Source organism: Hemiscyllium ocellatum, chromosome 7, assembly GCF_020745735.1.
Source record: "Hemiscyllium ocellatum isolate sHemOce1 chromosome 7, sHemOce1.pat.X.cur, whole genome shotgun sequence".
In the NCBI taxonomy this organism is placed as follows: domain Eukaryota; kingdom Metazoa; phylum Chordata; class Chondrichthyes; order Orectolobiformes; family Hemiscylliidae; genus Hemiscyllium; species Hemiscyllium ocellatum.
Window position 1 is genome coordinate 98,347,089 of NC_083407.1, and position 24,681 is coordinate 98,371,769.

Consider the following 24,681-nt stretch of genomic DNA (forward strand, 5'->3'; position numbering starts at 1 on the left):
GCAGATGCTGGAGATCAGAGTCTAGATTAGAGTGGTGCTGGAAATGCATAGCAGGTCAGGCAGCATCTGAGGAGCAGGAGAATTGACGTTTCCAGCAAAACTGTTCGTCTCATGAAGGGTCACTGGACTTGAAACGTTATCGCTGCTTTCTCTCCACACATGCTGCCAGACCTGCTGAGTTTTCCTAGCAATTTCCATTTTGATTCAAGTTTGTTTTGGTGCATAATTTTAAAGGTAAATGTGTGGACATCTCAGTTACCATTTTGGGCACATACAGCACAGAAGGAGGCTATTCACCCCATTGTACCTATGCTAGCACTTTCAAAGAAATACCCTGCTGTTTCCCCTTTTCCCCTTAAGATCTGAAATCTTTTTCCTTTGTGGTATGTTCAGTGTCCAATTCCCCTTTGGAAGTTGCTATTGAACATGTACCCATTGCTGTATAAAGCAGATTGCATATCTTAGCAACTCACCAAGTAAAAACATTCTTACATCCCTCTGGCTTCCTCGGATTACCAAACTCACTGCTAACTGTGGAAACGGATTAAGGTTTTGGTACTTTCAGAAGATGCACACTTGATGTATCATGGCAGGCAATGACCAGATGCACATTTTCTTATTAAACCAAGTACTCAAATGTGTGTCAGTTAGTAAACTCATTACCTTCTAGGAATCCAAGTTTCAATCCTGTCTAAACAGAGTGAACAATGTCCCCTTTCCACTGGTTGTAAACTTGTTGTATGGCAAGTCTCTCATTCCAGACCAACACCTTTTAGAAGCACATACAAGGACAGGTTAAGTCAATGGTGACTCAAATGTCACCATTGCTTACCAATAAGTAAGTATCTAAATTTACGCAACATCAATAAAATGTATTTATATCGTGCCTTTAAAGGTATGTCACAAGCTGTCTTGTCAGAAACAATTCCATATTTGCTTCAAAAAGTGTCATGAAGGAAAACAGAAGGAAGGGGATGTTGACAGAGGGAATTCTAGAGCTCAGGCCCAGGCAGCTAAAGGCATGGCCACTAATAGTGGAGAAAGGAAACTGGCAAAGCACAAGATACCAGAATTGGAGAAACACAGCTTTCAGATACTGACAGGAAGTTACAAAAGTAGGGAGTGGTTGAGGTTAAAAAGGCATAAACACAGAAGGGAGAACTTTAAATTCAATTTGTTATTGGGTTGAGTTAGTATAGGATAGCAAGCACTCTTCCAGCATTACTGGCTGGTAGAAGCAGGAGGTGGTTGTCACTTAAGAATTACCCCTCCCACTCCAACAAAGTCCTGGGCCTCATCCATTGCCAAATCCTAACCACCCGACTGGAGGAAGAACGCCTCATCTTCCGCCTTGGTGTCCTGCTACCAACTGCTGGATTTCATCAGTTTCCTCATTCTCCTTCCCCAATCCTATCCCAGTCCCAAGCCTTCAAATCAGCACCGCCCTCTTGACCGGCCCTACCTATCCATCTTCCTTCCCACTTATCCACTCCACCATCCTCTCCGACTTATCACTTGCACCTCCACCTTCACCTACCTATCACATTCCCAGTTACCTTCCCTCCCCCATCCCCATCCCCCCTCCCATTATCTGTCAGGCCCCCTGGCCCACAAGCCTTATTCCTGATAAAGGGCTTATGCCCGAACTGTCGATTTTCCTGCTCCTTGGATGCTGCCTGACCTGCTGTGCTTTTCCAGCACCACACTCTCAACTCTGACCTCCAGCATCTGCAGTCCTCACTTTCTCCTCATTGTCCTTAGGCCAGGGAGGAGGAACTAGGCAGCTCGCACACTGCCCTTTGAACACAGGGTGACAAAATCATTCTGATAGATCTCTCAGCACTTCAAAAATCTCAAGAACAACAAAAAAAAAGTGTCTCAGGATTGAGAGCTTCCAGGTTTTCTGCAGCTCCCTCTGTCTTTCCTTTCAATGAGGGTAAATGCAGGTGGAAAAACGTAAAATAAGGAAAGGCTTCTTTTTATTTAAAACATCAACAATTTGCATATTCTGCCCACCCACCTGGAATTTGAGTTTGCTTTCTCCTTTCTCGCGATCTCTTGTGTGCAAATTCACCATCATAGTTTCATAACATTCCTTCCAGAAGATTGCCATGCGCTCGTGGCCTTTGCTGAATGTTTCCACTTCATAACACTTCATCGAAGGGATGATCTGGAAATGAGGACAGAGTCACAATGGTTCACAATAAGACATAAGAGAACACAAGAATTAGGAGCTAGGACAGGCCATTGGCCCCTTGATCACGCTCTGCCATTCAGTAAGACTGCGACTGATCATTGTGGCCTTAACTCCCCTTTACAGCCACTCCACATAACCTGAGACACTTTTTGTCCAGCAAAATAAAAACTGTCCAGCTTAGCCTTGAATGTATGCAATGCTGCAGTCTTCACTGCTCTCTGGGGAAGGAAATTCCACAGAAGAACAAGCTTCTGAGTGAAAAAAAATCCCCTCTTCCAAGGGAGATCCCTAATCTTTAAACTGCACCCCCTTTTTGTAGATTCCTCCATAAGAGCAGCCATCTTATCAGCCTCCACCCTGTTAAGTCTCCACAGGATGCTTCAATAAGATTATCTCACATTCTTTTACACTCTACTGACCATAAGCCCAATGTGTCCAACTTTCCCTCATAAGGCAATGCTAGCCCATAATCAGTTGAATGAATCTTCTCTCGACAGTTTCCCATGTTAGTTTATCTTTTCTTAAGTAAGGACACCAAAACTGTTGAACAGTACTCCAGATATGACCTTATGAGGGCCTTATACAGCTGTTCACTACTTCCATACGTGGTCACTCACTTTTGTCCCAAATAATTAATTTAAACTAGAAAGTAAAACAAGAGACTTGTGCAGAGAATGCAAGGCTGGTAATGGTACTACGTACATATTTGTCAATGTAAACACGCCATTCACTGGATCCGCAGTATTCCTGAAAGTCCTCAAAGAAAGAAGGGCTGCCATTGCTTTGAGGCAGAGCTGGCAAATGTAGGTGCATGTACAGCAGCTCATAAATTTTGGATACCAAAGTTCGTATGATTGGGATTAAAAAAGAGTAGGTTTCAGTTCTCTCTCTTATGGACTTGGTCAGGGTTTCCTCCAACTTGCCCAAGAGGAAACAGGCTTCATCTCGGTTGACTATCTCTTTAGTCTGCAGGATGGTGTTGAGCTTTGCTGCTGCCATGGCACACACCTAATATTTAAAAAAAACAGTGGCTTCTGATTAGTCAAATTTATTCACATAAACATGACAGATAACATCTCACCTGTTCTACTGTTTTGGCCCACTTTGCAAAAGATTGTGGCATGATGGTAATGTGTTAGGACTGGCAATCCAGGGGCCCAGGTTAATGATTCAGAAACATGGGTTCAAATTTCACCATAGTGGCTGATGGACCTCAAGTTCAATGAATACAGCTGGAATTTAAAATTAGTCTCAGGAATATACCTACGACAACTTTCACCAACTTTCGTTAAAACCCATCCACTTCACGAATGTCCTTTAGGGACAGAAATCTGCCATCCTTACCTGGTCTGTCCTTTGCCTGACTCGGAAATGACCTACTTACAAGGGCAATTAGGGATGTGCACAAATGCTAGCATTGTCAGTGACACTCACATCTCATGAAACAAAAGAAGCATGATAATGTTAATAATAAGCAGCATATTTAAACAAGGAAAAATAATTTTTAAAATAATTTGGTAAGTTATGATGAATTTATATTTTCAGACAGTTCAAAGATGGATTAAAGTATTTGCTCTCAATGCTGTGATTTCTACAGATAGTGACAATATGACAACTATTCACTATTTTGGAAAAGAAATTGCATTTGGGTACTCCTTTCATGATCTCAAGCACTCACATGCAATTGAGTCTTTCTGAAGTATAGTCTTGAAGTGTAGTCATTGTTGTTTCCTTTTCACAGAATCCCTACAGAGTGGAAACAGGCCATTTGGGCCAACAAGTCCACACCTACCCTCCAAAGAGTCACTTAACCAGACCTATTCCCCCCTTATTCTACATTTACCCCTGACTAATGCACTTAACCTACACATCCCTGAACACTATGGACAATTTAGCAAGGCCAATCCACCCTGACCTGCACATTTTTGGATGGTGGGAGGAAACCAAAGAACCCGGACGAAACCCACGCAGACACACAGAGAATGTGCAAACTCCACACAGACAGTCGCCTGAGGCTGGAATCAAATCTGGGTCCTTGGTGCTGTGAGGCAGCAATGCTAACCACTGAGCCACCGTGCAGCCCATCATTTCCTGTATTGCAGGAAATGATGCAGCCCATTTGTTAGCAAGATTTCAAAAAATTGCAATACGCAAAAGACCCAAATAATCAACTTTTTTTAAAGTGACTTGATGAAGGGACAATTATTATCCAGGGCAATGGAGAGAAATCCTTTGCTGCCCTTTGAAACAGTAAAATGGGAAATTGTTTGACACACCTCTGAGATGGTAGATGAGACCTTGATATGAAGTCTGTTCTGAAAGTTAGCTCCTCCAATAGTGCAGCGCGCTTTCAGTACTGCATTGGAGCATCAGTCTTGATTTCACATTCAGGGTTGTGGAGCAGGCCTTAAACTCTCAAACTTCTAAATTCGAAGTGAAAGCACAACCAACTGACTGACCACTTACCAACTGAACTAAATTTCTTGGATGGACATAGTCGTTGCTGCTTCCTACCTGAATGTTATCCTGTGCAATAAATCCAAGGAGAAGACGCACTCCGAGTTGTGAGAGTTGCATCCATTCTGATCCAGATGAGTACCAGACCATTAGGCTGTCCATTAAGGTGACCATTTCCTCCAATACCTGCACAACAACAATGGAAGTCACTCTTAGAGACAGAGTTGTACAGCAAGAAAAAAGACCCGTTGGACCAACTTGTCCATGTCGACCAGATATCCTAAACTGATCTAGTCCCATTTGCTAGCACCTGGCCTATATTCTTCTAATCCCTTCCTACTTATATACCCATCCAGATGCTTGTATTAGCCTCCACCACTTCCACTGACTGCTCTTTACATACTCACATCACCCTCTGTGTGAAAAGGTTGCCCCTTAAGTCCCTTTTATATCTTTTCCCTCTCACCCTCAACCGATGCCCTCTAGTTCTGGACTAACTCATCCCAGGGAAAAGGCAGTGTCTATTTATCCTGTCTATGCCCCTCATGATTTTATAAACCTCTATAAGTTCATCCCTCAGTGTCCAAAGCTTCATGGAAAACAGCCCCAGCCTATTCAGCCTTTCCCTATAGCTCAAATCCTCCAACCCTGGCCACATCCTGGTAAATCTTTTCTGAATTCTTTCAAGCTTCACAACATGCTTCCTATAGCAGGGAGACCAGGATTGCACACAATATTCATGAAGAAGAAGAAAAGCTAATTAAATTTAGTTCAGCTGAAAGTAGACCAAAACGAATATTATATTCAACTTTCTGGATAATCGGGGTCTATTTAGTCTTTAGAATAGCAATACACTGTGCTGTTCCAAGATAGTCACCATAAAGCACCTTACAACATTTTATTAGTAGGAAATCAAGTTTCTTTGCAATTCTGCGTTGCCCAATATTGGGACTCTTTTTCAATCAAGGTTCTGCCAAGTACCACAAACTCTCCAACTGTATGTCATCTCAACTCAGAAAACTGTTGCTTTGCTGATGGTTCTATTCTTTAATCATCAACCTCCTTCTGTCAAGCACAATCTCAAATATGTTATATTTTACAAGATAATCACTGAAACATTACCTACTGATCTTCTCCATGCTATTTAACATGGTATCTGTCAATGAGATTGGATAAAAACATCTTTCTTGCCTCAATCAACAGTCAGCATTTCTTGTCTTATTATCTCCAGCCTCTACCTCTATCAACATCCTGGTGTTAAAACCACAAATACATGCAGCACCCCATTGTTATGACTGCATTCTGCTTTTCTGATGGATACTATTTTTAAACCTCAAAGTTATTCCACGCTGATACAGATCTAATGAACTGGAGGTGCTCTTTGAAAACACACGGACAAAGTCCAGGCCTTAATAACAGAAACTATATGCCATGTCAGTAAACATTTCTCTCTTTAATTTCTAGCCTACAATTACCATCTCTCGTTCAAGCTTCACTTTTAATTGAAACACCTTCCACAATGACTGTCCCATCAGATCTTGCTTACATGCCCTAGCTCCAAATATCAAACCCACATGTTTTTTCTCCTTGATATATTAAGGTAGAATGCTGGAAGATCAAACTTTCTGCTTGGACCTTGCTATCCTGTTTATGCGTGACAGTCAGTAGTCAGCCTTTGACATCTTTCAGTTCCACTGACAACTTTGACAGAACTATGCTGTCTCACCATATGCAGGTGTACGTAGTGACATGGCACAGAGCTGCAAGCATGATCAACTGTGCATTTTCATCAAGGGAGAAAGAAAATGAATCAAGCAACTCCTGTTGCTCACAATCAATTGCAGAACAACATGAAGAGGTGCTTGGCAGTGGGTTGCAACATCTTTAACTAGACGGGCAATTCTGCCTCAATATACAGAAATCAAAAAGAAAGGCAAATGACTCAAGTGTTGTGTTAGGAAAGGGGTGAACACTACAGCAGATATAACTAAGTACCTTATCAGTCCACAACGCAGGATTCACCAACCCCTCAGCCTGGAGGAAGTCCTGAACAATATAAAGCAATCGCACTGCATTCTCAGTGTGAACCGGAAGGGCAGCTGCTGTTGCCTCTTTATTGTCAGTCACAGCCCATTCCAATATCTTCTCAAGAAGTCTGAAAAAGACCAGTTTCATTACGGGATAGTCTTGACCTTATCCTAGCTGTAAAGACCATGCCTTTTTATTGTGGACTGAAATGGGAAAATAACTTTTAAAAAGCAAGAATTTCTGAAGGATTACTGCACCTCTTGAAAACAAGTAACCAGATACTCATTGTAAATGCTGTTTACACAGCTGCTGCTAGTTCAAACAGTAGGTGGTTAGCAGACTAGCTAGAACCAGGGCTGTGTACAAACAGATATCCAGCCACCAACAAGTAGCCAACTGGACTGATTGATGTGCAGGTAGCTAAACAGGTTGGGTGAAGGCTGGGGAAAGCCTTCAGATTTTCACCAGCTCAGGAGCTTTCTCTGCTCTTTGCATTAAAAGTGACTTTAAGTCTGAAGAGAACCAGTTTATTTTCCCTTAAGTTGCTGTAAGCGGTGACTTTTAATTGCTAAGTCAGAAACTTTTTTTAAAAGATCTTTTCTACTGCTGCTTGAACCTGCAGCATGCACAATTTCTAATTGTGAACCAGTCACCAAGTACCTCTTGCAAACCAGTGGAAGCATCCAAGGAAGAACAAGAAGCAGCGTTCCTATCAGCACAAGAATTATCTCTGCAGGTCCGTGAATGGGAAACATTGAACTGCTTTTCTAACCCTTCCATCTACCTATAATACCCTGCCTGCATATGTGTTAATGCATATATTCTGTATGCTGATGGTTCATAAATACACATAGCTAAAGCATATTTACCTGAAATGAAGTGATTCTTGTTAACTATGGAAACTTGGCTTGTGCTTCCTGTCAACAAAAGTCTAGGCATAAAGTAAATTGGTAAATTCTGATATTTTCTTTAAAATCTTTAAATTCTGTGATGACTCCAGGAAGATTGGGACTTGATTTTTGGTGCACTATTCCATGAGGTCTAACATAGCTTCAGTCTCTTAGTTATGACAAATCAGAGATCCTCCAATATGAAGGTTACCCACACCCAAGCCACCCTCAATGCATGCAAACCGTACTTCAATTTGATTTCATCTGATGGAGAAAGCAGTTCATTTGCTGTCCCTAGCTTTGTCAGTGCTGAAAAAACTTGGCCTCTTTCGATCCAAGCAGCATCATCTGACCCATCCAGGCCACGCCACATAATACAGAGGAGGATGTCCATCAGAATTCGACTTAGCTCTTCCTCACTCTTCTGAAAGGGAAAGAAAGCCAGTTCCATAAGCGAATGCAGGTCACTAAAGTTAGATTCAAGTGATATAATGTTTGAGGCCACACAACAAGTCTTTACCATATCGATTATGGATTGCTGCTATAGTGCGAGAATACAGCAATATGAACAGGAGCTCTACTATGTTTGACTTAGCAATTTTACAAGCAGAAGCTAATAGGAACGAAAACACCAATTACACAAATTTTCTTGACATTATTAAATGGGATTACAGGGCACACTTGTGAGCTGCTGCCATTGGGTCAGATGCCCCTCAGAATTAATATTTGGTGGTTCAGCAGTGATGACATTCCTTATCTGGAATGTCTTCCCACTGGGAGAAGCACTTCAATTGAAGATCAATTGAAACCAATGTTGAGTTTCTTAATCAGAGACCAACAACCTGTAATACAACTACCACTAGTTACTTAGCAAGTTTGATTCTTCCCCCCACCCCCCGCCAATCCCTCAATATAAGCATTAATTATACCTGCTTTAAAACAAAACAAAAATGGCACAAAAATCATTTAACAAATTACCTCTCCACTTCCAGAGACTTCATAGATTGATGTATCATCCATATAACTTGAATCATCTGTGCTGCTAGGTTCCTTATCAAACTGTGCACCAGGAAAGTGTTTGGGCATCTCAAGTGGAGATGGGGTGCTGGCTACGCTACCTGGTGTCTGACTTTCAATGTCACCCATTTCATAAGAGGCCATGCTTGACAAGTCTAGTGTTAGGCTTCTCCCCTTTGGAGTCCAGTCCTCCAACTGAGCCTGATTTTCCACCAAATTTTCTGTGAGGACACTTTCATCTGAAAACATCTCAGAGGAGTGGCTTGAGTCAGTGAATCTTTCAACCAACCCATCAAAATTTCTGTTATCATAGAACTTGTTGAAGGGCACATTGTCGACTGTATCACCATCTGACAGCTTGTCATCCGGAATATTTGATGCTTCGTTAGTGCTTCTTAACTGTTCTATGCCGGGTCGCAGCTCAAGCTGGGAATCAGCTTGTTTACCAAAATCCAAATTGTTGTTCAAACTGTCCACGCCAGCACTCTCCTTGCTCTCAGCATTTTCCTTCAGAAATAACCGCACAAATGTTTCTTGCCAACTGGTCTGCTTTGCTATCTGCTGGGCTGCATCCTGTTGGGACTGCAAGTGCTGATAAATCTAAAACAATTCAAGGAGAAAGGAAGATCGCTTAAATGTCACCAACAAAATAACTGATATTTTTGCTTTCTACTGGTCTTTTAAAATTGCTGTTATTTTTCGTATTGCTCACTAATCAATGTCTGTATGGCAAAGTAATCAATTTGTACCAAAACAGAAACAGCAGTACAAGATCTTTTGTGATCTTAACACTCAAGTTGTAGCTGATACTTAACCTGTCAGATCCAAGAGTGACAATGGACTGGCGAATCTCACCATCTGCTCAGGGCACAATTCCAACATCCAAGGTTGCACAATAATCAACAGCATAGCCTTGGTCTCAGGATCAGGTTAAAAATGTTTGTTCCTTACTATGTACAAACTTTATCAGCCTTACAATAAAGGTGAGAACCCATTTACTCTTGTTGGCTGAGAGGTGGTCACATTACTCATATGCAAACAAGAAGAAAGAGATGGCCACTCAGCCCTTTGAGCCTGCTCTTCCAATCAGTAAGATCGTGGCTGATCTGATTTTGACCTCAACTCTAAATTTCAGCGTATCTCCAAGAATCTTTCATCCCCCTCGGTCACTGGGAATCTATCAGCCTCTGCCTTAAAAATACTTAAGATTCCGCATTGGTTCTCCTTTGAGGAAGGGAATTCCAAAGACTTTCAACACTCAGTGAGAAAAAAAATTCCTCATCTCTGTTTTAAATGGCACCCCACCCTTAAATAAGGTACAGCTGAAGTAGGGCTAAGAAGTATCCCATTGCCCCAGTGTGCAATGTACTCAGAACAGGACTTTGTAGTTTGGTCTGCAAGATTAACTAGTAATTTGACAGTCAACAATCTCTGCAATATCTGGTTAGCCATCAAAGGATCCTCTTTAAAGCTAGAACTGGACAATATAACATTCATCTTTTTCATCAGACACTCCACTTGCTTTCATTTAAATAAATTCACACACAGTACCCACAATCTTCACACACTGCCCAAGCTTCATGCAGCAAACTGAACAAAAATGTTTATCTTTCCTCTCTTGCCATTCTTTTCCCGAGGTCACAGCAACCATCACTGGAAATGATGCTCCAAAAGCAGCAACAGAAATAGCATTTCAGTCCAAGGTTCACAAAGGATTTGATCATGGACATGACGTTCTCCCTTTCCATATTTATGGGAAGATTGCCCACATTTTCTCTAAGGCCTTTGCATATAAAAGGTTAGGAGGCATATATTATTCATCTCTCTCTCTCTCTCTCTCTTTCCTTCATAGTCATTGAATAAAGATGTAAGTCTATACAATTTTCTCTCTTCGGCTCCACTAAAGAGTCTGCATGATCCCAATTCTAATGCATCTTGCTTTTAACATCTGGTTTACTCTGGATCCTCCCATAAACATACATTGATCAAGTCATTTACTTGGCTTCTCATTACCTAGCCAGAAAACATCAACTCAATTGTCGTAGCACACAGTTGCTGATATCATGTTAAGCCACAAACTTAGAGTATACATAATTCAGGAACAAGGAATATAATAGTCATAGATTTGGTTTCAGCATTAAAAGGTTGACTGATAAAAAATGAACATATTCTTGGCACTTTCTTTGATTTTCTATGATTCCAGTATTTTCTTGCATGAATCTCAAAGAAAGTGTGAATCATTAAAAGGAGGAGAAGACTGACCTTTCGGCAAACAGCAAGCCTCACATTGAGTCCTGCTTTATGCACCAGGTGAACCACAGCCATTACATCTTTATAATTCACCACAGAGTCTGAAACAAATGGAACCAGAAAAAAAGTTAGTAATTGCATTTAATTCTGCATAACCACAGAATTAAGAACTGACACAGTACAGAAGGAGATCATTCATCCCATCACCTGGAGCCATTCTCCTCTCTTCTCCCTATAGCCTTACACAGTCTTCCTTTTCAGATAATATATCCAATTCCCTCTTTATTATTTGAATCTGCCTCCACCAAATGAGGAAATTCACAGATAAGTGAATTCACAATTAGATTTCAGAAGTAGACAGCCTTGTCAGAAGCAAGGTAACAAATGTAAAAATACCACATGGATGATTGGACTTTATCTCACTCCCCTTGTAACAGCTGCTTTATAATGTCCATCCTCCTAGTCAGGACTGGCAAGTAACCAAAAATGAAGAAAAAATGGTCTGCAAGTCTGATCAAGTTCATACAAATGCTCTCGACCATGAACACTGTAGAAGAACACAGATTCAATATCCACGAACAAGACATTCCTTATATATGTTCTCAGTAGTTAGCTCAAGTACAGCCATGACAGGGAGGTAGCGGATATGTGCTCTCAACTGGTTGATTGAGGAATGATGCCAACCATGTGGGAAAATTGTTAACATATCTACTTTCTGTTGCAATCTATAATCTATGCACCTCTCCTGCATACACTTCACTGGCAGGACTAGAAAGCAGTGTATTTCACCATAACCTCTTTACAAATGAACACAATGCCCTTCAAAACATGTTTTGAGAAAAAGAAAATCATACTTTAGCTACTTTTCCCACATTATGGATAACTAACATGTTTGCATTATTGTGTCATGTTGCCTCAAGCAGCAATTCTATATTGGATATTTGAATCAGTCAACGATGAATTGTTTGAGTCCAGCACCTCAATCCAAACGTACCTCCAGGAAGTCACAGTTAAGTTTCTTGTGCCCCAAAGGGAGTCTTGTGACGCAACGGTAATGTCCCTATCTCTGAGCTAGGAGGCACACAATCAGTGGCATGTAATAACATCTATGAACAGGTTAATTTTTTAAAAAGTTACCAACGAGGTATAGGCCCTCAATCAATGAGACAAACACATTGGCAGTCAATTATCTCATTAGTATAGTTCAAGTCTTCACCGTTGCAACAAACTCTCAATTTACCTGCTTGTAGGATTTGATGCAAGAGGCTTTTGACCAGAGACACAGTAATCAGGGATTCATTCAGCAGCATGATGAGTCCTGAATAACCCACATCCCTCAGCTTGATGCGCTGCTTGTTCCGTTCATAAACCTTATCGCACTTTAACATCCTCTCAAATATCTATCGAGGAGCAGAATTTAAACATGTTAATACTATGTTTAGGTCTGAAAAGTGCAAACTGTTTGTTTGAAACTTTATAATATGAAGACAGAAAATGGATACATTTCCACAGGCCTGGGCAGTCGATGATGACCATACCATGAGTGTGGCAGACTTTGGGTGAATGTCCAGACAGTAGGCCTTAGCAGGCTGTTTGAATGCAGAAGGAAGGACATAATTTGATTCAATCCTCAAGGCACTAAGTGTTTAATTCTTCCAGCACTGTCTGGTGCAAATGGCTACTAACAGAAACAGAACGGCTGTGGGGTAAAGACAGGGAGGTTCCGATAGGGGAAAGAGAAGAAACCTGGTTTTTCTGGTGCATGACTCCTGAACAACGGGGTATAATCTTAAAATTAGTGCTCGGTTGATCAAGGTGACGCCAGGAGGCACTGTTTCACATAAAACACGATGGAAATCTCTCCCACAAAAAGCTGCTGAGGGTCAGGATCAATTTGAAACTGTCATGGGAGACTTTTTTTAAGTTAAGAGTACTCATGGTTACAGAACTAATGCAGATAAAACGGGGTTAACGTACAAATCAGCCATGGCTAAACAGAATGGCTCAACCGTCGTGACGGGAGAATAGACTCCTACGTTCTTAACATCAATTACAGTACACCAATGGCTAACATGATTTAAAGAAATAAACACAATTTCTTTTCTTGTTAAAACTGCTTTCGTCACTAAAATCAGATGTCTTGCTGTTTGGTGTGCCATGGGATGTGACAACAGAGGGCAGATAGTTACCTCAAAAATCAGATTGCTATGACTCCTGAGGCAAATAAAGCATTGGAGATCTTGTATTTAGGTCACAGATTTCTTGCTTAATGCTCCTGTTACAAATTCAATTCCTCTAGCTTTTAGTGAAATCACAGCTGATCTGTATCGCAATTACATCTATCCACCTTGGGTTCATTATCCTCTTCTACCATAGATTTGCAAACTCTACTAATCTCAAAAATAATATTGTTAACCGAGTTTGTTTGAAGTGTCTTCTAACTTTGCTCCTGAATGCCCTGACTCTGATTTTAAGATCATATCCCTTATTTTCGATTCCCCTTCAGCCTGCTGCCCATTAAAGTAGTGAAACAGGTTTCTCTGAAACTGTTCTGCCTATTAAAAATAATAAATATCAATTACCCAATTACCTTCCAGATTTCAGGAGTACAAGCCTTTCTCTACGAGCTCCTGGCTTATAATTTAACCTGTGGACCCTGGTTACACTGTGCTGAATTCCTCCTCCCAAAGCCATCACATCCTTAGCTTTGGTGTGACAGTTACATCTGTACTCAGTACTTCAGACGTGGGCTAATTCAGGCACAGCACAGCTACGGAAAATCTTTGCTCTTTTATAATCTAGTGCTCTATACCATTAGCATTTAAAATTCTATTCATATTGACTACTATACTTTACTGATTTCCTTCTCATCGAGCGTGTGGTGCAGGAATTCCTGATGAAGGGCTTTTGCCTGAAATGTCAATTCTCTTGCTACTTGGATGCTGCCTGACCTGCTGTGCTTTTCCAGCACCACACTGTCAACTCTAATCTCCAGCACCTGCAGTCCTCACTTTCACCTGATTTTCCTCTTAACTTTGTTATCCACATTTGCAATCAATTGAGATACAGATTTGTTGCAATTCCAGTGGGATACCACTTTTCACTTCTTTCCAAATCAGTTACATATCCATTACCCCAGCTATGTTGTCTGCTAGCTATGCAAAGTCCTAACCAAATAAATAATTTGCTTTCAATTCCATCAGGTTTAATTTTAAATAACTTGCTTGGCTTCAACTAATTGACTTTCAGCTACTCTTCTAGGTCACACAGCTCCTGAGTCTGGAAACATGTATCCCACTCCTGCTTCTTTTACCTCTAAGATTGGAAGCAACTGAGAGTGGCTTTATCAATCATTTAGAGGTGCCGATGTTGGACTGGGGTGGACTAAGTCAAAAATGACAAAACCCTGTTATAGTCCAACAGATTTAGTTGGAAGCACTAGCTTTCAAAGTGCTACTTCTTCATCAGGCAGTTGTCCTGATGAAGAAGCAACACTTTGAAAGCTAGTGCTTCCAAATAAACCTGTTGGACTATAATCTTGTGTTGTGCGATTTTTACCTTTGGCTTTATCAAGTCAGCCAAATGTTCAAGACTGAGATCTTCCCAACTGAATAGGAACGAAGTGTTGTTGATCATTGGGACCTCAATTACCAAACCTAGTCACCGAATCTCAGTCTTCTTGCAAAACTTGTGTGATACGTTTCACTTTAAAAACGCAGTCACTGAAACGCAAGTGTTTTCCAATGGTCTATCACAAATTAAGGTCAACAAAACTTTTTTTGCATGAGGTGCATTGTCAAATATATTAGCTTATTAAGCGTGCAGAGTACCTTGAAAACGAGCTCACGCAACGTGTCAGAATACTTGCTCGTCAGCAGCAGTGCATACAGAATGTCAGCATGCCCTGGTTCAAACAGCAGCAGGTAGAGCTGGTCCCGAGCTGAACTAGTCTGAAGGAGATTCAGCAGAATCTCCAGGATTCCAGAGAGCTACAAATACACACATCCAAAATAAAAATCAGCAATCAGATCCAAATTCTGCCTGCAACAACGTTCAGTGCTTATATTATTGTAGGAAGACATACAAAGGATTTCAACATTTTTAGGTTTCTACTGCTTTTCATGACCAAATCTGGTCAGCGAATAACATTTCCACTGGGCATCTAGACTTTAATATTAACATGTATACAAATGCACACAAATGTCATATTCCATCATTTTATACAAAATACTTTACTTCCCTTCAAGGAAGACTGCATTTATGTCACAACCTCATATTACTTGCTCCAAAGGGCTTACAGCCAATAAATGAAATGTAGAAAATGTAGGAAAGATAGCACTCAATTCCCATACAACAAGATTGCACAAGCAAAAAAATGCAAACAGCTCATCCATATTGGATCATTTTTTTTCTGCTCTTTATCAGAATGACTTCATTTTTGTCCTCATTGGGACAGAAAGCACTTTGGCTAACCCCATCCAAAATGGGGTGTCACCAACAGTGGAGCATTCCCTCAAGGCCAAAGCTTCGCACAATGCAAACTCTGTCAGAATTACTTGCAGGTTTCCAAGAAATGGCATCACTTGTTCAAAGGCCCTCAATGCCTGGTAGAGGAACCAATCATTGTGGACGTGTGTCGGAGGGGTGGGGGAATATTAGAAATCATCCCATTTCTCTTGCCACATGTGCCATCACTCATGTGTAGCCTAGATCACTCAGGAATCCTGGAAGTTGCTTGGGCAGATAAATGCCTGGCTGGCACTTTATTCAGTCGGCATTCCCCAAAACACAAATCTCTCACCAGCTTTCCAGCCAGCAGGTAAGACCCATTACCTAGATTCAATACTGCTCCCTGGCTTTGCAGCAGATGATAAACATTCAAATAGATTACAGCATACGGATAACTAAACTATTCACTCCATGTCATCCGAGTCCCCTCAGGTTCATGGCTGTTGTTGATAGATCAAAAACCTGGAATTCCCAAGCTTTCATCGCTATGGATACACTTACACCACATGGACTGCAGCAGTTCAAGGAAGCAGGTCAACATCATGTTTTCCAAGGGCAGTTAGAATTGGGTAATAAATATGGTCTTGGCAGATTTGCCCATGTCACATGAAAGAATACAAAACAAATAGTTATTGTGTAGCATTTTAATAAGCTGCCTGAAAGAGTCGTGGACGCAGATGCAATATTAATTTCAAAATGGAACTGAATAAACTCTTAAACGAGTGAAAGGTGCAGCTCTTTGTGTATGGGACAAAGGGTGTAGGATTATTAGCTTTTTTAAAAAAATTCACTCGCAGGGTGTGGGCATCAGTTGGTGACCAGCATTATTGCCCATCCCTAGATGCCCTTGAGGTGGTGACGACAACTTGCCCTCTTAAACTGCTGCAGTCCATGTGACGTTTGTACACCCACAACACTACTAGAAAAGAACTTTCAAGATTTTGACCCGGCAATACTGAAGTAAATTTCGAAGTCAGGACGGTGAGTGGTTTGGAGAAGAACTTACAGATGCTGGTGTCCCCGTGTAGTTAGCTATTTCAATTAGTGGTATGGCCACAATGAGGGAAAAGATGAGCTTGGTTGACATTTTTCATCTTGTACTTGTCAGGACATTTTTGCAAGACTAAGAGCTTCGACAAAATGTGTGTCTTTTATCACCAATACCTAAGCTCAGTATCACCAAATAACTGTGAGGTAAACGTCTGGAACAAAACAAAATCCCTCTTTTACCTGCTGTTCATCACTGATAGCGGCAATGTATCCCATGATGCTCTGGACCTCTTCCTGTATCACTCCTTTGCTGATGAAGTATTTAATTAGCCCATACAGAGAAGCGCGGATAGTCTTCACGTCATCTGCGGACAAGTCACTGTCTTTATCTGAGCTGTTCAGAGAAGTGCCAAAGAATGGGAAGCAGTCAGGTATTTCCACATTGGATTGAGGGTATTGAGTTGTTGCTTAGCGTCTATAAACCATATTCATTCTTCAAATAAAAAAGGTAGCAGAGAAGAGAGCAGAACACTCTACCTGTAACACATCCGGATCACATCAAGCAAAAATTGCACCCCATATTTCTTCCTAAATAGCTTCCGATTGTCTTTGATGATTGTGGATAAGTACTGAATATGGCCTGAAATAGAAAACTGGTTACCCTTTTATGACAGACCTCAATAAAAGACAGTTGCAAGAGAGTCAAAAAGATTAGGTTTAGGATTTGCCACAAAGGTCAAAATGAGCAACTTAGAAAGCCCCCCAAAATCCATATTTGCTTAACTCCTCTCATAAGCATTTATTTATACAGCACAAAAACAGGCTTTACGGAATTTAGGTGTTAAAGCAAGAATTACAACGCTATAGTAGGATGACTGCTGTAAAGTTTGGCAAAAGGGATGCACCTTCATCTTACTTTCACAATGTATAAAAGCAAGCTTTTATACTTCCAATTTTTATAAACCGAGCAAAAATTTTAAAGTAAGGGAGTAACATATGGATCAATTGTTAAGGTAGGTACAATGTCACTTCTCAGTTTTAAACAGACATGGTAGTGATTATTTTTGTGTCCATCCAATGAGGGGAATCAATACTGTGGAATTAAATCTGATGCCACTCTGGGGGACCAAAGTGAGAAGCAAATATTAATTGGCAAAATGTTCAGAGGGAGATGAGAGAATTACTCTACACTGTTTGGGGCGGCATGGTGGCTCAGTGGTTAGCACTGCAGCTTCACAGTGCCAGGGACCGGGATTCACACCTCGGGTCACTGTCTGTGTGGAGTTTGCACATTCTCCCCGTGTCTGTGTGGGTTTCCTCCCACGATCCAAAAAGATGCGCATGTCAGGTGTATTGGCCATACTAAATTGCCAAGTCAGGGGTAAATATAGGGTAGGGGAATGGGTCTGGGTGGGCTACTCTTCAGAGGGTCGATGTGAAATGGTTGGGGTGAAGGGTCTGTTTCCACACTGTAGGGAATCTAATCTAATCTAAACCATAAATGTCTTAGAATGCACTGCAAGAAAAGATAGTGGAAGCTAACTTTTAAAAGCAAGTTGAATAAATATTTTTTAAAAAGGTGCAGAACTCCGAAGAAAACAGGGATAGTTGGATAGCTCTTTCAGAGAATCATAAAATAAAGCATAATTGGTCAACTGGCCTCTTTTTATGCAATTTTATTAAATATTATGTGACAAGCTAAGAATAAAAGATATTCCTAATAAAACTACCCAACTTTAAACTTTGAACATCTTTCTCCTAAGACAATGTGCATTTACCATTTTCTATACCATTTTATGAGTCAAACTACAGATAATTTGATACTGCAGGGACAGCTTAGAATAATTTCCCTTTGGATATTTGGGCAATCCTTAAAGGATTGGAAACTAAATCTGTCTATAATCCAACTCCACCCTAATTAAAATAATGTTTGGCAGCCAATGATATCCAAAATGTACTTGTATATTCTGTGCAAATGTAAATCCAGTATTACAATTATACCCATATATTCATGCATATTTATTTTGATTAAACAGTTGAAAATTGTTAGTTTCCTTCTGCAAGGTAACGGAACACTTTCCTGCATCAAGCAAGGAGTGGGAGAATTGTCAGTGATAACATTCTAACTTTTGAATTTAAAGGTTTTAGAGTAAGTTCCACTCCAGGGACTTGAGCACAAATTCCCAGCTAACATTGTGGTACATACCAGGAGTCACTGGGGGATGGAGATTTGCTCCATTGTAAAAGGTAACACCTTCTGGATGAAACTGGGCTCCATCTAACTTCTTGGTGGGCCATGGAAGATTCCACAGGAGAGTTTTAAAGAAAAGAAAGCAAGTTCTCCCCGACTAGTCTTTACCACACAACGAAAACCACAAAAAGATTATCTGGACATAACATCATTGTGAGAACTTGGGAGGCAGGAAATAGCTGCTGTATTTCCTACATCAGAGCATATCTCCAGGTGTGTGTGTGTGTGTGTGTGTGTGTGTGTGTGTGTGTGTGTGTGTGTGTGTGTGTGTGTGTGTGTGTGTGTGTGTGTGTGTGTATATATATATATTAATCTATTTCTCTACATTGCATCTCAATTGAGTTACATCCATTACAGTGGCTGAGAAAATGCACTTGCCAATTCGGAATGGGAAATCCCCACGGCTCCAGATTCGAAAGTCAAACAGCAGATGTTGATACATCTGATGCAGGAGCTGTGTATTCTTCTCTACGTTTGCTTGTTCAATCAGTAACTGCACAGCCACCAGCATGTTCACATCCGCTAAACTATTTGGCATCTGTCACACAAGACGTTTAAAATACATTACAGTTTGACCTCCTTCAAACAGATACCCAAGTGTAAAGAGAAACCACTACAAATCAGTGTGTTATACCAGATAACAAAGTACACACTGCGAAGGCTAACTTGGCTTGAAAGCTTGCTCCTTACAACAACAAGCAGGCTTGAGCACAAGCTGGTCTTTTTCTCTTACTGAATTTGGTACATATGGTGTAGCGTAAGGCAGCCTAGTGGTAATTTCACTAGTCACTCAAAACCCAGAGCTAATGCTCTGGGGATGTGGCTTCACATCTTATCATGGTAGATGTTAAATTTTGAAAAAGAAATCTGGCTCATGAAGACCATTTAACCACTGCTGATTGTTTTAAACAAACAAACAAACATCTGGTTCACTTTCGAAACATATCGGCCATCCTTACCTGGCTTGGGGCCTATGTGACTTCAGACCCACAGAAAACTAGTCAACTCTTAACTGCCCTGGGTAGTTAGTGATGAGCAATAAAAGCTGGCCCAGCCAGCAATGCTCACATGCCATGTATGAGTAAAGTAAAATACCCAATTCTAACCCTTTCCCATCTCTTTTGACTTCTCTTACATCTCTAAACTGTCTACCTACCTAAAATGGATAAGCAGAAATGTCATCTACATAATGACTGGGTAACCAAAAGTTGCCATCTTTAGTCCCCATTATAAATTCCTTTCCCTTATCATTCATTCACTTTCTTTCTCTGGCTACTACTTTCATAGAGTTCTTTATTTGTTGTCCAAAAAATAAAATACAATCACAACTACTAATGGAGAATATTTGTTTTATCTTGTGCAGTATGATGCACTTTACCTAATAAATTCAATTTTAAAATTTGTTCATTTCATGACATACCTCTTAGATGTGTTAAGAGCTGTTTAAATACCTGTTACATTGACTTCTATTAGCATTACACAAATTTTCTCTCAGTAATTACTTTAAGATGTACAGGATAGAGATTCCCTACCTTCTGCAGTAAGGCACCTAAAGTGGCAACTCCATGCGAGTGAAGCAGGTTCTCTTGATTGATTGGATGCCTTCTTATGAAGTGCTTTAGTGTCAGGAGAAAAGTAGCTACAGGGTTCTTCTCCAGTCTGGCCTCTGTAAATCACACACAATCACAGCCACAATATGTAAATACATACAGTTTATGAGAAATGAACAATTTCACTGATGAAGGAAATCAAATTCCTAGATTCCTTCCCTGTCTATCTGAAAAATCTTTCTCATCCCTGAAATATTTGCAAGTCCCTGGAGTTTGAATGGCCCAAATTAAATATGTTCAGTTTTTTAAAACTGAGCTTGAGTAATGATGGTTTCACATTTTATAACTTTTATGCACTTGAACTAGAAGGGGTATGGAAATAACTGGACTTTTTTATTTTGAAGTTTTTTGAAAGATACACTAGAACTTCTTGTTTAACAACAAATTTCTTGGCTTTCACATGGTTCTAGGTAACTGTTGAGTTTGTTTGCTGGAATTCATTTCAGGAAAAACACGACTGTTTTCACAACTGGGTTTTACGACCGCTCTATTTCATACTTTGCAGGCTTCCAGATGGTTTCAGGCTTTCAATTTGGGGAGGTGCCTGCTAATGAACTAGCTGTGAAGCTCGGTTCTTCTATTTCATAAGCACATCTGCGGTGAATCCAGTATGAAACCTGATTGTTCTCTTGTACAGCAACTGGGAAACCTGTGTTTCCTGAGCAAAATACAACTGGCAAAACCCCAGACCCTGCCTACGTTTGGTGACACCTGTCTACAAAGGACAGAATGTCAGCCATTTGAACATCTCGAGGCTTATTAGCCAAAAATGTACTTTCCTCACAAAGGTGAATTGGTGCAAATAAATCCTTTTCTTCCACTTTACCCAGCCCGTGCATTTTGGGTAATTTAAAGGGTAGATTTATATATCAAACTACATGCGTTAACCAGCTTTGCAGCTTCAATAGAACAGTAATTTTAAATTTATTAAAGAACTTGGCTGACCGGTGTTTTTATTTTAAGTCTAATAGGATTGGTCATATCAGGAACTGGGTAAAACAAACTAAATTCTGTGTGTTGTCCTGGAAATGATATGTCTAGAGAAATATATTGCACTCCTCCTATCTTGATCATAACACGTGGCACATGCAGATAAAGCCATTAGGATTCTTGGTTTCCACCTAGAAGTATAAAATATCAAGACAAGGAAGTAATATTGAACTTGTATAAGACTTAATTAGTCTGCAATTGGCAGTACTGTATCCAATTTGGAGTATTCACTACAGAAATGCAAAAACCACAGTATAGATTAATTACGATGTCAATAGTAATGTGGGATTACAGTTATGAAGAAAGTTATTAAAACAATCAGCATTTGATCTGAGAAGGTGGATGAATTTCAAGATAAATGACACCGTTAATAGTAAGACATCCACACAAGGAGGTCACAATCGAACAAATATATTATCAAAAAGATGAATATATATTTTTAGTGTGTAGCTTGTGATTAGAATGAGAAAATTCCTACCAGAAACCAGAATTCAGAAATTTGTTTAAAAGAGAATTAAACAGTGCCTTGGAAAAAGAAGTTCATTAAACAGCATAGCATGCAGCAGGTGAATGGGACTGCACTAAACAGAAAAACACAATCATCCTGATGGAATAGACTGATGGGTGTTTTCTGCAATGCAAGATTCAATAATTCTAAGCCACAGTCACAGATGCTATCTTTGATGAAATGTTAAATTAAATCCTTTACATATCTGTGCAGTTGAATTGAAAAATACTTTCAAAAATATTCAGGAACTCTCCAGTGCCCTGGCCCAGATTCTTCCTTCAACCAACTCCACCAGAGAAACAAATAACTTGATCATTTATCTCAGATGATTGTGTTTTTCTGTTTAGTGCAGTCCCATTCACCTGCTGCATGCTATGCTGTTTAATGCCCTCCTTTTTTCAAGGCACTATTTAATTCCCTTTTAAATAGATTTCTGAATTTGCCAGGCATAAACTGCTGTATGCATCAAAGTCAATCAGTCCTGAAATGTGACAATAACTGTTAAATGTTTCGGACAATTCTGAGATAGATGATCAGGTGTTCTAAGAATGCAAGCTCTACTTGACTTTTTAAAGAGTCTTTACTGAGGACAGGGTCAGGTGAAATATGGGAGTTAGTTATTTGCATGTCTTTTTGGCAATAATTCTCATAAAGGTAACTACCAATGTTGTGATCTTCACAATCTTTTCTGAAAAAATATAGAAAAAGGAGAAGAAACGTTAAAATAAATGGAAGACTTGTATTATGTAGCAACTGTCAAAACTAAGCAGGGTGACTCAGTGGTTAGCAATGCTGCCTCACAGTGTCAGGGATGTGGATTCAATTCCAGCCTTGGGTGATTGTCTGTATACAGTTTCCACACGTCCAAGTGCATTTCCTCTCATAATTCAAAGTTGTGCAAGTTAAGTGCATTGGCCATGCAAAATTGCCCACAGTGTCCAGGGATGTCTAGGTGGATCAGCCAATGGAAATGCAGGGTTAGAGTGATAGGGTAGATCTGGGTGGAATGCTCTTCAGAGGGGTGGTGTAGGCTCAATCGGTTGAATGGTCTGCTTCCTCACTGTAGGGATTCTTAAAAACCTGCTTTATAGCCAGTAAAAGTACCTGTTGAGGTTCAGTCACTGCTGTAATTGGGAATGCAATGTTGTATTGGTGTGGGAATGTTTCAGCAGTATGTGTCACTAGAGGCAAGAGAATAAACCAAAGAGTCAGCCATGATTGCTCTAGATCAAAGGAAGGAAGGAAGGAAGGAAGGAAGGAAGGAACAAACACATTTGGAGCAGTGACTAGGAAGAAAGTTACATTTCTGATTTATTGCAACAATTTCCATTTAAAAATTCCACTGTACTCACAGATCAATGCATAATGTGAGAACTCAAGGGCACGTTATTTTTAAATGGAAAGCCCTGTTGGCAGGAAAGACTAACACTCATACATATGACAAATCTGAACTGCCTTCAGTTTTAAAAAAAACCACAGCCTCCTTCAACAGTTAGTCCTGCATCCACTGTTACTTTAGCGCCATCACATGGCTGAACTGATTTTTTTATTAGAAGCCTTCCCCGCAAACCTCTTATCAGCCTTTACTTTAAATAAAAATTGACCAGCAAAGAGAAAAAAAAAGTCAAACCAACAACCCCATGAAGGTTGCTAAAGTGAACTGGAAAAGACCTGATTTTTGAAAGGAAGAACCAATAGGGAGGCTTGTTTTTCAATCCTCATAAAAAAAGCATTTCTCCAAAAACTAGGGAATCTCAGAATAAATTAGTAGCAAATAAAGAGAAATATTTGAAGTAATATTTAAAGTCTGAAGATTTTTCATGGTATTCGGCATCAATCTTTATGAGAACATGTGTTTAATATCTTCATATAAAGCAAAAGGATGTTGTGAACAAGATAAGCTTGAGGCTGTTATTTTCTGGCTGTGCCTTAATAGACGTTGTGTAGGAGGTGCTGATGACTATGCAGCAAGTACATGTAGATGGCGGATGTTAAAGAAGTCAGGTGACTTTAAAAACTGAATCATCTTTGGGGATACAGCTGAATACCGACATTGTACGCAATCAACATATCTTCATGATACATTTAATTTGCACTCTAGTTAGATTTCGATCGTGAAAGTAAATAAATCTTTTGGATAAAATCAGATTTAAGTGAAGTTTGGAAACTGAACAGCCCACTGAACTAGCAAGATAAACCTGCCTCCCCTCATCCACATACTGGATAACAGCAACTTAATTTACTCAGCTTGGAACATACATGGATGATCTTGCTCATTTTAATAGAAAGTAGATTGGGTTCAAGGGTGTGAATGAGAATTATATAAAAGGTGTTAAAATGTCAATGGCAATGGTTAGACCTGAACAACATTTGGTGTGTTAACAATTTTTACTTATCATTAGTGAAACTTACCATTTTCACTAATCAACTACATGATTCCTGATCATTGCTTAAAAGCTTAACAAGTAAAAGGACTACAAAGCTTCCAACTTTTTCATTGAAAATCTTCTACACAAAGGTGCACTAAGCTTGTAAGTTAATTGCACTGATTCTGCACTGATAAATTTCTCACCGTTTCACAACTCAGCAGCCTCCTGAAGGCCTGCATTGAAAACACTTGGCAGGTGCATGACCTTACTGTATTGGTAGACACCAATGAATGAAATGAGTAACAAGGTAAGAGAAGACAACAATGCATCTCTCAAAGGAGGGGAAACCTAGGGCAGGGGTGGGACATGCTCTTCTTCAAAGCAAAAAACTCAGAGTCATACAGTGGCCCATGCTGACCAAAATGCCCATCCATGCTAACCCTATTTCCCTACACTTGGCCCATATCCTTCTAACCCTTTCCAATCCAGGTATTGGTCCAAATGTCTTTTAAATATTATTAATGTATCCACCTTAATGACTCTGCTGGCAACTCCTTCTATAAGCGCACCATTTTCTGTGTAAAAAAGTTGCTCCTCAGGTTCCCTTTTATTCTT

At 40.1% G+C, this 24,681-nt stretch overlaps 1 protein-coding gene across 2 annotated transcripts in view; it reads right to left on the minus strand.

Annotated features, from left to right (window-relative positions):
• Positions 1–24,681, minus strand: part of nbeal1 (neurobeachin-like 1) — a 232,050-nt gene that overhangs the window by 40,393 nt on the left and 166,976 nt on the right. For both annotated transcript variants that reach the window (XM_060827558.1, XM_060827557.1), the window contains 13 exons: positions 20,122–20,255; positions 18,968–19,127; positions 16,876–16,978; positions 16,579–16,732; positions 14,670–14,828; positions 12,080–12,239; positions 10,852–10,940; positions 8,551–9,189; positions 7,821–7,996; positions 6,650–6,809; positions 4,712–4,840; positions 2,900–3,205; positions 2,021–2,170 (listed from right to left, as the gene is read on the minus strand). In XM_060827558.1, the coding sequence (XP_060683541.1) occupies positions 2,021–2,170; positions 2,900–3,205; positions 4,712–4,840; positions 6,650–6,809; positions 7,821–7,996; positions 8,551–9,189; positions 10,852–10,940; positions 12,080–12,239; positions 14,670–14,828; positions 16,579–16,732; positions 16,876–16,978; positions 18,968–19,127; positions 20,122–20,255 (2,519 nt within the window). The remainder of the gene's footprint in view (positions 1–2,020; positions 2,171–2,899; positions 3,206–4,711; positions 4,841–6,649; positions 6,810–7,820; positions 7,997–8,550; positions 9,190–10,851; positions 10,941–12,079; positions 12,240–14,669; positions 14,829–16,578; positions 16,733–16,875; positions 16,979–18,967; positions 19,128–20,121; positions 20,256–24,681) is intronic.